This window comes from Aphidius gifuensis, linkage group LG3 (assembly GCF_014905175.1).
Source record: "Aphidius gifuensis isolate YNYX2018 linkage group LG3, ASM1490517v1, whole genome shotgun sequence".
Classification (NCBI taxonomy): Eukaryota; Metazoa; Arthropoda; class Insecta; order Hymenoptera; family Braconidae; genus Aphidius; species Aphidius gifuensis.
This window is the reverse complement of record NC_057790.1, coordinates 20,830,972-20,847,440: the sequence shown is the minus strand read 5'-3', so window position 1 is coordinate 20,847,440 and position 16,469 is coordinate 20,830,972. Positions and strand designations below refer to the sequence as shown.

General features: G+C 22.9%; 2 protein-coding genes across 2 annotated transcripts in view; both read right to left on the bottom strand.

Moving 5' to 3' along the window:
* Positions 1 to 16,469, bottom strand: part of LOC122851033 (rhomboid-related protein 3) — a 114,095-nt gene that overhangs the window by 48,182 nt on the left and 49,444 nt on the right. The window lies entirely within an intron of this gene.
* Positions 2,737 to 4,562, bottom strand: LOC122852689 (lysophosphatidylserine lipase ABHD12-like). Its single transcript, XM_044152631.1, has 7 exons — positions 4,411 to 4,562; positions 4,200 to 4,318; positions 3,948 to 4,053; positions 3,489 to 3,827; positions 3,101 to 3,380; positions 2,909 to 3,036; positions 2,737 to 2,839 (listed from the first exon to the last, which is right to left on the bottom strand). Exons 1-7 carry the CDS (start codon positions 4,491 to 4,493, stop codon positions 2,794 to 2,796), a joined length of 1,101 nt encoding a protein of 366 aa, XP_044008566.1. The 5' UTR covers positions 4,494 to 4,562; the 3' UTR covers positions 2,737 to 2,793.

Here is a 16,469-nt window from a genome sequence, read left to right as displayed (position 1 = left end):
TATCCAAGTTGCCGCAATTTTCAGTAGGAAAACTTGCACACCAGTTCTACGACTCGTTACATTTGCTACTATCCAAGCTTTACAAAATGTACATATATATATATATACCCACCACCTGAGCCAAACGACTCGAAAGCCTCTCTATATGTATATACACTCTTTCTCTTTCTCTCAACTACTCTCTGACACCAAAAGGCCCTTTCAAATATACGAAATTAACTTTTACCACTGACTTCCCAATTAATTTGCAACTTTCATACCTCTTTCTTCCCTTATGCCCATCAGTATCACCTGCACCAATCTAATTGCAAAGATAACTTAACATTCATTTTAAACATAAACTTCATAAAATAATATATAATACATGTAACAATAAATTATTCAAAATAATATTAAGTTTTTGTCCCTATTTCTTTTTCATTTAAAAATTTATATTTTCATATATTTTTGTAAACTGTTTATATATTTCATTTTTGTATTAAAAAAAAATGATGTAGTATTCATAATACTGTGTTCAATGATATATAAAATTGTTTATTCTTTTAATATATTTGTATATTTATTATGTCACATATAATTATATCATTTTATTGTTTTATAAATAAAATATGTGTATATTAAATGTGTATATAAAAAAAAAAACAATATATTTCTTGTTTAGTGCTGCATGGAAGAGTTAGTGAATTGAGCACACGTTTTAACGAGCAACGAGAGTTTGAAATATTTTTTGTCTCATCTATTCTATATTGCTTTTGTTCTCATTTGTGAATATACCTATTTGCCACCCTTCACCACTCACCATTTGCGGAAACAAACGCACTAGATAAAAAACAAAAAAATAAAAAAATTTATCTCCCTAACGGAGGACTGATTTTTTTTGTTTATTTACATTTCATTTAATTTTTTTTTTTATTCTGTCCAAGCTTTCGGGCAATAAATCTACACTCGAGTGCCTCGAGCCTGTAAATCAGTAGCCATTTTTAGCAGAGGATGAACTTTTTGACAAAGCAATTGGAAATTGTTTGGTAAAACGTGAGCATGCAAAAAAGACATGAAAAATATTCATGAAAAAATGAAAAAAAATATATATAAAAGGATATATACATGTATATTATATATACCACGCATGGTATTACAAAAATATAAAAAGACAATGTGAATGTAAAACACACGGATAGTAACTTTGAATAATAATAATAATACGTATAAAAAAGTTGTGAAAAAGAAAAAAATAAAAATAGCATATAGAAATGCAAACATGCAAAATATTAAGGGAAAATCACAGTATTTTTTTTTTTCAATGTATTAGTGGTCAATTTACTATATTATTTACAAGCAATAATTTTTTTTTCCTCCCTCCAAATTTGTTTATATTTATTATTTGCGTTTCATGAAATTTCAGCAATTTACTAAATATAAATTCAACCCCTAGTATTATTATTTTTTTTATCCCAAAAATGACAATAGCACACGAGTTTATATCAAAATTTTATTTATTCATTTATTTTTATTAACCCCTATTCACATTGCACATAACACACCCACATTTACTATTCCATACGATATTTAATTCTCTGTTATTTGCCAGTAATTGTTGTATACAAATTATGCAAATAATCTCATAACATTCAATCGAGTGTAAATATCAATTTTGTTCTGTCATATGCATATTTTGTATATATATAAAATATATTTATATTTACATATTTAATTAATTTATATTATTAATTTTCATATTATGAATTTTTAATTTTTCAAATATATTTATCTTATTTTGATGTATACATTTATTTTTTGTTTATATTTTTCATCATTGATATATTTACAATGCAATGTTGCAAAATTTAATAAATATACAAAAAATATTGTATTGATATGTATTTATGTATGTGTAGGGTAGTTTTTTAGGGTTGTAAAAAAATAAAAAAGGTAAAAAAAATTTGGAGGTGTGCCAAATTCGTCGGCTCCGTCACTTTGGCGTCGCAATTGTGCGCGTGAAACCGACGAGACGACCATCAAGTGTTGTTTTTTATTTAATTTTTTATTTTTTTAAAATAGTATACAACGCATACAGATATAGTTTCTATAAATAGCTGAGTGTACCGTCTGGCAATGTGTCTGCTATTGTACGATGCATCATTTTCCACACAGGATATTAAAGAAAATAAAAATATGAAAAAAAATATATATGAAAAGTGTTGGGAAAAAGTACAAATATATAGAAATCAAGAAAAAAAAAAATAATAATAAAAGAAAGGAAAAAAATTTGTACGATATGGAAGAAAATGAAAGGGAGTATTGGATTTTTTTTTTATCAGACTTTTGTAAGGTTCTGAAATGAAAAAGCTATTACGATGAAGCTATTAAAACTGCCCAACACGTCATGTGCCTCAATGAGTATCGAAAGAATAAGCAATTTATTTTTCCCCCAATATTTTTTTCAAAATATCAAAAAAATAACATGTTAAGAAAATTAATAATTTATTAAACAGCTTGTATATTAAATATTTGAAATTTGTAATTAGTCAATGATTAAAAAAAATTTTATAAATATAAAAAATATTTTAAAATATAAAACACGTGTATACATTTTTATTTATAGTTACGGAAATATTAAATTTTTTTTATTTTACTTTATTTTTTTTTTTAGTCATATAAAACACTAAATTTGTTGAAATTTATATAAATTAATTCTCTTGATATAACATTTTTATCCTGGTTGGTTTTATATTTAAATTTCATTCATTTTTTTTTTTTTTTAAACTTGAGTAAATTGCGGATTTGTTGTTGATTTTATTTATCTAATTTGACTGCAGGCGAACATTTGGTTATAAAATTTCTGAAATAAATAAATGTTAATGATTATAAATTAATTAATTTTTTTTTCTAATAATAATAAACTTCTTACTCAATTATTTCAGGTAATTTTTCGTATTTATAAATATTTTTATGGCCACAATTGAATGTACTTTTTATACTGATCATTTGCAAGTTATTTGTACTCATTCCATGCAACTGCAAGCCCGTGTTGTACAGCTAATTAAAAAAAAAATTATTCTGTTTAGAAAAACACACAAAAATTAAATTAAATAATTCAAACCTTTTCACCAAGTTTAAAAGGTACAATTTCATCATCTTCAGCATGTATTACAATAATTGGACACTTAATAACTCCGATATATTTATCAGACTGAAATTTTAAATTTTGTTTATCAACTGGTTCAATAACTGACCAATAAAACCATGGTAAAAAGCTAAATAATTTATAAAAAATTGTTCCTCTATATACATCAGCAATATTAGTAAATGGTGATTCCAAAAAAAGACCGGAAATATGTATATTTTTAGCAGTAAGTTGAGCCAATGTATGAAGTGATATTCTAAAAATAATAAAATGAAAAAAATATATTTTTTAATCAAGTAAAACAAGAATAAAAAAACATAAAAAAAAACTTTATATTATATAAAAAATTAATGAATCATTATACCCAGATCCAAGTGAATGGCCCCAGACAAATATTGGAGTTGAATTATTTTTTACTTTTTCCATAATCCATTGTAAAACATATTGACTATCTTCAACAACTCCAATTTCACTTAGATCAGCACAATCACTGTCACCAAAACAACGATAATCAAATGTAATAACATGGTAATTCATTTTTTGTAATAATTTATACAATCCAATTCTATGATCAAGTGCTCGATTTGAAAATATACCATGCAAATATACAATTATTGGAATACTTGTGTTACTCAATACATTATCAAAATAATCATCATCAATAATTTTATTTTCATTTAAATATAATTGAGGTAAAAGTTGCCTAAAATTAAAAAAAACAAAAATTAATCAGTTAAAAGATAATTAAATAAATTACATTCAACACTTAAAAAACACTTGATTAAAAAAAAAAATTATATATTTAATCAAAAGGTCAATTTACCAAACTCCAACTTTAACATTTTCATTGGTATGTAAATAAAAATTTCTAGCTCCATTAATACCAAGTGTCTCTGGCTTCTTCAGGTCAATATTTATTGGAAAAGGAACTGAGAAATAAAACAATAATAATAATAAAAATACAAGTAAATAAATAAAAAAAAAAATTTATTACATCATGATTGCGATCAATCTTGAAATAATTCCACTTATTACTTGAGTATATTGTGACATAAATAATTCATAATTCACTTACTTTTATTGAGAAAAACTATTTGTTTTTGTACTGAACGTGAATAACGAATAAAAAATGGAATAATCGTCGCACAAACAAGATAGAAAACAACTAAACTTGTAATAACACAAAACGTGATTCTAAAAAAATAATAATAACAATATAAAATGGTTAAAAATTTTTAAAATAATGATAATGGAAATAAGTGAAAGTTTAAGTTTATTTTTTTTACATTTTTGTATATAAAATATCCAAAGTAATAGATGTTAAAATTAATAAAAATATAAATATTATGTAATAATATTTTGACTTCATTGTGATTGATTATTCTAATTTGTTGATGGTGTATATATATATATAGCGATTGACTTGTACACGTCAACTGACCAGTGACCACACAAAACTTAATACTATGAAATTGAAAAAAATAAAATAAACATGTAAGAGGGAATACGTGTGTGAGACACTAGTGACATTGACAACATATCGGCTATAGTTGAAACTATTTATTATTACGTATTTTATCACTAATGTATTTAAATTATTCAGTCTATTACTTAATCAAAAGTATCGTGAAGAAATAACGTCTGTCTGTAATTTATGAGATAAAAAAAATATAAATTATATTTGTAACATGAAGAAAAAAAAAGTTGACAATGACACTTGACATTCAGACATAAACAAAATGATAGAATAAATATACATTTATGATAATTGTATTTTTTTTTTTTCCATTTTTTGCTAGTTTTGTTGATACTTGTAAAATTGATAAGAAATTATTACAATGTGGAAGATCATAGAGTTGAAAATTAATAAAATTTGTTAGACAATTAAATAAATGAGTCGTAAAATATCATAGTGTTACTGTTTTTGACTAAAATTGTTTATAAAAAGCCATATTGTATTTGACATACTGGCCACAAAAAATATTATTATACAAGACAATAATTTTTCTAGTATTTTAATTTTAATTTTATAATATTTAATAATATTTTTTGATGGTTTATATACAAATTTAACTGGGCTAAATAATTTTTACTATATTTTATTACAAATTGTTACGATTTCTGCTTAACAATTTTTATAGTATTTATCAACAATTTGTTTTCAGTACCACAATAATTATTGTGTTACTCAATAAATTTTGTCATTTAAAAGTGTAAATTTTATTGTGCAAACAATGAAAATTATCACATCAACTAAACAAGTTTTAGATAAATCTTAAAAAATATATTATCGTCTTTCAATTGGCCCACTACTTTGTTGATTATCACCAAAAAATTTCGATCAGTTTTCTCAACAATTTTTGGCAATTGAATTGATCTCCGTTGAAGAGCAATAATTAAGACATTTGTTATCGGTAAGATTTGAGGAATTAATACCATTTTGGTTGATATAATATAATATTTTATTTCAAGTTATCATTCAGAATGAAAATAGGCGGAATCAAGTTGAATATTACCACTACTCTCAACTACTCAAAGTCATTCGCTGTAAAATTTTGTCTTTTCACAATTTATTCTGAGATAAAATTTAACTCTATTTACTCTTCATACAAAACTCACTTTTCATAATAACCTCATTGTCTTGTGAAGAATCTTGAATTATCTCTACAATCTTTTTTTTTTTTTTTTTCATTTCTTTTCTCTTTCTATTATCACTCTCAACAATAAACCAATAAAATTATTATTTCCCTTTTTATTAAACTAAAATAAACTTTTAAAATTTTTTCATTAGTTTCATTTGCCATTTTGCAAAAAATAAATGAATAAAATATATATATTTATACATAAAAAAAAAAAAAAAACCAAACTTTGTCTGACACATATATTTATAAATGTGTTGTTAGAAAGTTTGTTCTATTTAAAAAAAAAAAAAAAAAATACAAGTGGGTTAAAAAATATATATTTAACATAAACGAAAAAAAAAAAAAAACATGAAAGTTTTGCGTATATATTTAAATTTATATATTATATGGATAAATTCATTTGACAAGCTTAAGAGTCAAATGTATGTACTCAAAAAGTTATATCTCAAATATTAAATGCAATGAAGTTGTCATAATTTTGTGTATTTATAACACAAAATTAAATATATATATTTGTGCACAAATTAATATACCATAAAGTTCAAGTGAATTACATGGGTTTACATTGTACACAAAGTTTGTGGCTAATCGTAAACTCGGTTTATCAATTAACAAGCTTGTTTAACGTTATAAAAAGTTATTGCTGTTGTTGACGTTGTTAAAATTATATACATATCATATATATATTTCAAATTGAAGAGAATATTGTTTGTGTATATTTTGATGTGGTATAAAGTCATACAACTTGTTCATTTTCTAAATTAAAATTATAACAATAATCATAATAATTACATGAAAAACTAATCAAAAAATAATAAATAATAAATTTAATTAAATAAAAAAAAAAAAATTAATTAATTTACATGAAATTTTAAATGAAAAAATAATAATTTAATTAATTTAATTAACAAATAATCAAATTTTCAAAAAATTTATAATTCAATTAAAAAAAAAAAGGGTCAAGTTTATTTGTTGAACTCAATGATTGAGTCAAATATATATTTTATTTTTAGTCAAGTGTATGTACATAGAGAGAATAAGGTTGTGTTGTAAAAGATGAAAGAGATAAAAGAGGAAAAAAAGAATAATAAATAAATAAATAAAAAAGAGGTACCATCATCAAAGTCATGATGATACATACAGCAAGTCAAGAATAACCTTCAACAAGTTTTGGGCGAGTATTGGATGATGTAGATGAGTCATAAAGCCACTGTATGTTTTGTCTTGTTATTTACACTTGGCATCACATACAATAATATATTACAATACATATATATATATATATATATAAATTAATACATAAAATTTATATGTGTATATATATATGCGTGGCGCTTATAAATTCTTTGTTGTTTTTATACTCTTGACCCAGGATGAAGACAAGAAGTCTCTTAAATTCAATGCAATATTAATATCCAACCACCCACACATTATAATGAATATATATTTTTAATTTTTATGTACACATATAAATTTACAAATATATCAACTATAGAGTATATACATTTTAAATTCAACAGAGTTATATAGTGATGGTGCCAAGTGTCACCTCGGGATTTGGCATTGGCCCTCACTTATACACATCTTTCCTTATTTCTTTAACATCCATTTGCATACTCAACGTGCACTTTCGTCTCAGTTATTTCCTGTCGTATTTTCCTCAAGAATAGAACACACTTCACCCAAGAATTTTACTTGTTTTAAATTTTATGCAAATAATTTATAACGATTTATTAAATATATATTCAATGAATCAGTTTTATTTGTTTTTTTTTCATTCATTTAAATAAATATTATTTTAATTTTATTATAAAAATATTTATTTTTAATTTAATTAAATTTTTGAATTATATTATTAGTGTAATTTATTATAAAATGATATTTAAAAACATCAAAGTTATATATTGTCAAATGAATAATTAATTGACCTAATTGCATGAAATTTTTCATAATAACCACGTTAATTTTAAACTAATTATAAATAAATTTAAAAAAATAAAACCTCGTAATTATTATTTTTATTACAAATTAATTTTTCGAAGAAAAAAAAGATTTACTTGAAAATTACACGTATACGCATAGTAAAAGTGTATAATAATAATTAAAAAAAAAAAAAAAAATATGTATATGTCAGCCGTTTCCGTTCTCATCTCTCAGACAAGAAAATAAGTGAATAAAAAAATAAAAATAAATATAAATAATAAAATAAAGGAAGAAAAATATATTTTTTTCTGCATCTTTTTCGTTTTTGTTGGAAAATTTTTCAACTATACGCTTGTGGGTATTAAAAGCTCGGTGAGCTTTTGTCGCGTGTTCATAAAAGAGTGTGAGAAAGAGTCAGCAAAACCGGCTTTTTGGCGATTCGTTATGGCCGACCGTTTGTAATTTATAATATCTCATATTCTTCATATCTTTCTATGCACACCAAGGATATACTTAAACTTCTCTATATAATTTTTCTTTAAAATAATAAAGTTTAAATTAAAAAATAAAAACAATTTTTCACAGCTATGAATTTTTTAGAATCATAAAATTTAACAAGATTAAGTTTATTATTTTTATATTTTAAAAAATAATATGTGTAACAATATTAAATTTAAAAAATATAAATAATAATTTAAAATTTCATTATTTTAATTGTTTGTTCATGTCAATTATATCAATTTAAAAGTTTGAAATAAAAATTAAAAAAATACATATTTTTCTCATGCTGTTGGTTTAACTGATATTTTTTTTGTTTTTTAATTTTTGCTATTTTTTTTATTTCATTAGAGACAAAAATTTAAAAAAAATAAAGCTTTTTTAAGAAGCATAAGTTAATCACACACAAAGTTCGTGAATGGTTTATTTAATTTTTTCCATTGACTATTATTTTTTGCCAACGAATAAAAATACTATAAATTGTTAATTAAATATTTTTTTTAATTATTATTTTTCTATCGAAATGTTTTAGTTTAAAAAAAAAAAAAATTAACACAAGATCACATTAGATGAAAATGTTCAATCGTCTAACTGTACAATTTTTTCGTTATTTTTTTCTAACCTTATTTCATTTTCATTTATTTTTTATTTCAATTTTTATTTGTTTATTTTTATTTTTCCTGCTCAGAGGGAATTGACTTGGTTGGAATTGAAAGAAACATTTTAAGAATTCTCGAGTGAATTACGATTCCCAGGACGATGTACCAAGTTGGTACTCGTGTCACGTGTGGAGCTCGACGACGAGCTTTTTCCAGTAGCATATCCACCACCACACCACCATCACTGCCACTGGTTAACGTAGAAAGTGATGGAGGTACCAACGTCGTCGACGTCGACGTCGACAACGACAACGAAAGACCGAGCAGACGGGCAAAGACTTGGACACGACCCAGAGGACATACCACACACTCAACGTCAAATTTTATTATTATTATTATATATATATTTTTTGGACTTTTTTTTTTTTAGTCTAACCATCTTCTTTTATTCATTTCTCAAACTTTTTAATACCCTGGCAATACATCTAACAAAGAAAAACTACAATAAATAAATTGATAATAGCTTTTTTTTTTTTTTGCAATTTAATATTTCGATTGATTATCTTTCAAGTTTGTTGATTAATTAAAACATAATTTATTATCATTTTTCATACTCGAATTATAATAACAAAGAATATTAAAATATGAAAAGAAAAAAATAGACAAATTTAATTAATAATATTTATATTTGGAATAATAATTTTAAAAATGTAAATTACAAGTGGCAGTTTGTCTTGCTTGAGATTTATCTGACATCTGCAAAATTTATTTCAAGTATATACTTGGTAAATATATATGCAATAAAATTGAGTGAAAATAAAAAAATAAAACAAAATATAATATTAGGAAGAAAATGTGCTTTGTGGTAGGTTGCACATTTTGCAGTTTGAAACAAATATTGCGCATGATTTTTAAATAAATTTTTACATACACATTTATAAATTTATATAATAATATTTATATAAAAGCTATATAACACTTTGAGTTTTCTTCACCACAATTGGCCCACTCAAACTTCTTGAAAACTTTATGTACACCAAAGTTATAATCGAAGTTGGCGTAATAGAGTTGGTCGATGCTAGCCGATAATAATGTTTTCTGAGATGAAATGAAAATCACTCTCACAACGACAGACTCATAAATTGGATCAATTATTTACTCTTAATATTTTTTTTTTTTTTCTTTTTTCTTTGAAAACAAATATTATTTTTATTTTATCTTGTGAAAATTTAATTATGAAAATTAATTTATTTATTGTTATTGAGTTTGTCAAGTTATATTTGTGTAGATAAAAAATATTTAATTATGTGTTTTTTCTTTCTTTTCTATTATTGCCATAGATGATGTGAATTTTAATGTGACTATTTTTATTATTTTATTATGATTTTTAAATGTATTTTTTTGTCGAATTTTTAAATCGTTAAAACTTGAATTTCGTAGAGGGATTTTCCCAAATGAAAAGATGAAAATGAAAAATGATAATATATCTCAATAATAGTGTATAGATTTTACTAATACAATTGAAAGTCAAAATGGAAAAAAGATAAAAATAAAAAGTTTATATAGAGCTTGATAGGGATTGTGAACACGCGAGCTAAATTTATTTGATGTAATATATATTTATCTACATATAAATAAATATGCAATTATATTAATGTAATCTATAAATTTATTATAAACACCCACTGTACAATTTTATCGATCGATAATTGAGTTTGGGTCAACGAGAATTTAAATTAATTTCATCTAATGGCACTTCAATTATCCTATAATAATATTATCATTAAAACTAGGTCAAATGAATTGATTTTATTCCTAAAAGTCATTTATATTTTTGGTTATTTTTTTCTAAATATAAATAATGTTTTAAATCAAAGATATATAAAAAAATTTATAAATAAAAAATTTATCTATTTATTTATAAACATGGTATGTTAAAATAATTGTTTTTTCTAAAAAAAAAAAATGTTTATTTTGTTTTTTTTTTATGACTAAAAAAAAGTCTGCAGTGCAGATAGTGTATATATTTTCACTTTGAATTTATATACCTATGTGAATTTTTTTTTTAATATTTTTTTTTGTGCCAAATGTCTGTAAGCACGCGCCCGTTAACTCGCGTGTCTGTCCTCCTTTTATCCTTATTATTATTGTTGTTATTTTTTTTATTTTTTTATATACAACTCGCACGTTGTCTTTCTATATTTTTTATATTTTTATTTCTCCTTCTGCCTTCGAATATACACCGATCTCAAAGTCTAGACCAATAAATACAAAGTCGCGACTGTCGAGTGTGTGTGTCCTTTTTGCAATGGAATTTTTCTCACGCACAAAATTATTTTCTTTTTCTCATTTTTGACCACAATATATTTTTCAACTCGACACAAATTTTTTTCTGTTTTTAATTTAATTTAAAAATACATTTTTTTTGCTTCAATTTTTAAAAATATATTTTATATTATATAAAAATATATAAAAAATTTATTATTTATTTAAATAACAATTATTTTAATGTTAAAAAAATATATGGTATATTTATTTGTGCAAAAAAGTATGATGATAAGAAATTGAGAATAAAAAAAAAAAAACTTTTATTTACTTGAAAATATAAAATTGAAATGTTTATATTGTATCAACAAAAGAATTGTATCAGAAAAAAAAATCAACTAAATGGATATTTATTTATCTATATACAGAAATATATTGTGTTCATGATGATAGTTATCTTGGTGTATATATGGATCGATGTTTGGTGCATCAATATCAGTATAGAACAAATTTAAGCACAAATTGCAGAGGTCATCATTTAACATGAGATCACATATCCTACGGTTACATTCGATTTGTGTAATGCACATATATATATCTATCGTATAAGCATGTTATTTCTTTACCATGTATATGTACTATTTGTAGCTTGTCATTGACATTTTAGTTTCTACTTTAACATATTGCAAAAGTGACACCAACAGCAGTTGGCCGACATCCGTCAGCGACAAATACAATCAAATGGGCATCGATTTGTCACCGCAGCTTTCAATTTCATTTTCAAATGTTTGTTTCGTAACTATTTTTTTATTTTTTTCTCCCAAAAATACTAAATAATAAATTGTTGTTTTTATAAAATAATAATGTAAATAATTTCTTTAAATAAAAATTATAATTTTTACGAAAAAAATGATGTCAAGTTTTTGAAAAATCATAATGAAAACAATTTATTTATAAATAAATATTTTATATAAATTACTTTTAAAATAAGTCACATATCAACAAAATATTGACATATGATTTTTTTTTTTTTTTAACAAATCAATCATTTACCATGATCCATTTGATCAATCATTGTCTGACGTGTTGGCGGCCTGATGAAAAGTTGTTTTTTTTTCTCTTTTTGTTTTTGCACTTTAGTTTTTTATTCATATATTATTCTTTTTAACCAACGAAAAAAACCGGAAGGAAGGAAGGAAGCCAGTAAATAACAGAACAGAATTTATATATATATAACGCCTCGTACGTGTTTGTCATAAAAATTCATCTTTTTTCTTTCTTTATGTTATATATGAATGACAAAGTTCCATTAGGAGTTGACGATTTTCCATGATCGCTCACATCACTTCAAGAATAAATAAGAAAAAATAACAATTTTATGAAAAATATTCCCAAGAGTATTTATAAAAATAAAATAAAAAAATTATTTATTTATTTTCTTTATTTATTATTAATAAATAGTTGCAAATTTTTTTTTTCTCCATAAATTTATCATGATAAAAAATGAATATTTGTATTTTGTAGTTTGACTAGTTTATTAGTTTAATTTTTTAATTTTAATATTGACTAAACACCGGAAACAATTACATTAATATATGAATAAAATTTTTATTAATTAATTTTTGAAATAATAGTTAATCGTAGGCGCCGGAAATTTTGTGTAGGATGCTGACTTGCTCACACAATTACAAAAGTCATCGCTCTTATGTTACATTGTAAAAAGTAAATAAAATAAAATAATAATAATATTAAGAGTGAGAAAGTATGAGTATAAATTATGTATAATATTTAAATTTATATATGACAAGACAAAGATGTGTATAATGTGAGATGAGAAGTAAGTGGAGTGGAGAAAAAAAAAAATTATAAAATAAATGAAAAATCATGAATGAAGTTGAAATGATGCTCATGATTTTATGAGTCATGCAGTTTCAGAATAAAAAAACGTCATAAAAAAAAAGGAAAAGAAAACAATCAAGACACACATATTGTGCACAATTTATATTATGGAAGTTGCATGTGACTTTAGTACAGTGTTTACAACACGTGGGTGATGAAAGAAGAAAAAAAAAAGTCCACTTATAAACTGATAAAATATTGACCTACTATCATTCAGTAGTCATTCATGTATTTTCATAATATGTGACAATAATAATACAACAGTCTGACAGTTTTATTTATGAATTTATTTCAAACAGTAGACAATAAACCTTGGTTTTAATAATAAAAATTATATACTTTATTTATTTTTAAATTTATTATGCTTTTAATATTTATAGGATGATTCAAAAATAAATATAAATAAAAATAAATTCAAAGTTTAAAAATATTATATCATTGCATTAATAAAATAATAGCTTTAATAAAATTTTTTCAACAATTTTTGATTTGTTAATAGTAAAAAAAGGCCTAGATGTTTTTTTTTTTCGATTCAATTTTTAAACGATTCAAATGAACTTAAAGTGTCTTAATATAAATTTATAATTATTGGGATGTTTTTTTTTTTCGTTTTTTAAATACATGAAATTATTTAACAGGGTAATGAATTTTTATTATTGAATTTTAGTACACAGACATTAAATTGTATAGGTACGATATTATATGCTTTTATTGATTTTATTTGTTATTTTAAATGGCAAATATATTGTGACAATTATTGAAATTTTAATAACAATATATAGATCATAATGGTATATTTTTTACTACTTAATATTTATTGATGAAAAATTTAAAATAAATTACAATATAATATTTTTTTTTTTATTAAATATTCAGAGTAAATGAAATATTGAAAATCAATTTATATATATTTAAAATTTTATCGGTAAAATCAATATTTTATATGAAATTTTAAAAATATTTTTATATACCATAATAAAATTTAAATTGGGCAATAATATTTTTTTATATTTATATTTTTTAGTGGTTTGAAAATAAGCATTATTCTAATAGGCGTAAATAATTCTATTTTCCTATTATCGATGAAAATAGTAGCTACACAAAACTTTAACGCATTTACGATCCAGAAAATCCTCTTTCTCGATTCAACGTAATAACAACATATTCATAGGATTATCTTCTTAAACTTCAAATCAATATAAACCAAAAATTATTCATGCAAATAATAATGATAATAAAAATTAATTAAACAATAATAATAAACTGTTGTATAATTTATTTTAATAATAAAAAATAAAATAGAATAAAAAAAAATAATTTTATGAAATTTTATATTTACAATAATTCTACTAAAATGACATTTATAATGGATATAAAATTGACTTTATATATTCATGAATAAAAACAATAGACCATAACATTATAAAAATAAAAAAAAAACCATTTAACTTGATAAAATTACAAATTTATATATTGTAATAATAAAAATTGTAAATTAAAAAAATGAAATTTAAATGCTTTCACGAATAATTATTATAAATTAATAATGAATTATTAATTTTTAATTATAATTAATTAGTTTTTTAAAAAACAAATAATTAGTAATTTTAAAAAATGATAACAATTTGTAAATAATCATAAAATTAATGATGAATTTTAAATATGAATCAAGTATCATTGAATTACTCTGTTATTATTTTCAAGTGGCCAAAAATAAATCTATGGATTTAGCGTTATGTTCATTTGGATTAAGTACATGCATACGGTTTGATAATTTCATCGATAATAAATGCAAATTTATAATTAAGTAAACTATTTACAAATTCACATGACGATGTAACATCAATCGATATAATATATCGACAAATCAATATATATGAAGATACTAGAGATGCACACGAGACGAGACCAGTCTCGGCACTTTCTCGTCTCGTCTCGCGAACTCGAGACGAGACCGAGACGAGACTGAAAATTTTTCAGGCGAGACGAGACCGAGACGATACTAGCATTACTCGAGATTCGCGAGACTCGCGAGAGTCTCGCCGTGTCGTCAATAATATCAAATTTGGTTTCTTTAATTTTTTTTTGTGGTGCCTTTTTTGGTATTAAGTTCTTATATACACATTGCATCTATATAATAACTATAAACGAACGAAAAAATATATAAAATGAATAAAAATTGAATTGAAATCCAGCTCAACTTAAAAAAATAATGGTAAATTATATTTTAATTTAAACGTATGAAATAAATAAAGAACATCTTAATTATATATGTTAAATCAAAGTATAACTAAGCATTTTTTTTTTAATTTAAACTTAATTTATTTATTTAATTTATATTCATTTTATATATTTTCTTGTTTGTGGTTCAGTACAATTGATACGTACTTTTTGAGTTAGAATAAATGCAATATTTATTGTTAATTAATAATTGAAAAAAAACTAATAAAGTACTCTTACGTTATAAAAAAATATAAAAGAAAAAAAAATATTTTATATGCATACATATATTACAAGAATGTATATATTTAAAAATGTTGTATTGATAATAAAAAAAAAAATTTACTTTTGTTCACTTTTTATTTATACAGCCGAGACTAGACGAGACTCTGATTTTTTTTACGCGAGACGAGACCGAGACGAGACTCTGATTTTTGCAGCCGAGACGAGACCGAGACGAGACTGTTGTTTTCGTCATTTTTCGAGACCGAGACGAGACTCGATCGAATCTCGTCTCGTCTCGTCTCGTGTGCATCTCTAGAAGATACTTTTGTAAATATAATCAACTGTTTTACAATCGATTGTGTATTTTAACGTAAATTTAGAACGAGTAATCATAAAATTTTCAATGTAAATGTGATATCTTCAGTGTGTTATACTCATAACTATTTACGAGGTCATGCACATTCGATGCTACGTTAAATTTAATCCAATATATAAACTGTGAGTGGTTTTTAGTCAATATGTATTTGTGTTTTTAAAGGATTTTATATAAAAAGTTTTTGAAAAAACAAAATAATAAAATAATCGAGAAAATAAAAAAGGGCCACTATGTAAAAGCTATTGAAAAATACAGACTATTATGAAACACAACAATTTTCCATTTTCAATTTAACAAAAAAAATATTTTTTCATTTGTTTTTTTTTAATTTAATTTTTTTTTTTTTAAATCAAACATTGGTGATTTTAAATGTAAAAAAATTTTTTGTTTTGATATTTTAAATATCCCCCTGATAGAAAAATATTTATATATATTTAAAAAAAAAATAATAAAATGTCATGTCCATGTTATAAAGAAAAAAAAAAAAAATAGAAAAGCAAGTTTGTGTATGTTTTTAGTAGAAGTGAGCTTTCATTTGCAATTTGCGTGGTCCACTTTGATAACGAAAAAAAAAAAAAAACCCTTTGCTTCTGCTACTGAGAAGTTTTAAACAAAAAAAAACTTTTCTTACATATTATAAATGATTTATAAAAGAAAATTTGTTTATTAAAATATATAAATGAAAAATAAAAAAAATT

Coding starts and splice junctions, on each gene's coding strand:
- LOC122852689 (XM_044152631.1), bottom strand. CDS start 4,493: ATGAAGTCAAAATATTATTACATAATATTTATATTTTTATTAATTTTA. Junction 4,054..4,199: donor AATAGTTTTTCTCAATAAAA/GTAAGTGAATTA, acceptor TTTATTTCTCAG/TTCCTTTTCCAATAAATATT. Junction 3,828..3,947: donor AATGTTAAAGTTGGAGTTTG/GTAAATTGACCT, acceptor TTTTAATTTTAG/GCAACTTTTACCTCAATTAT.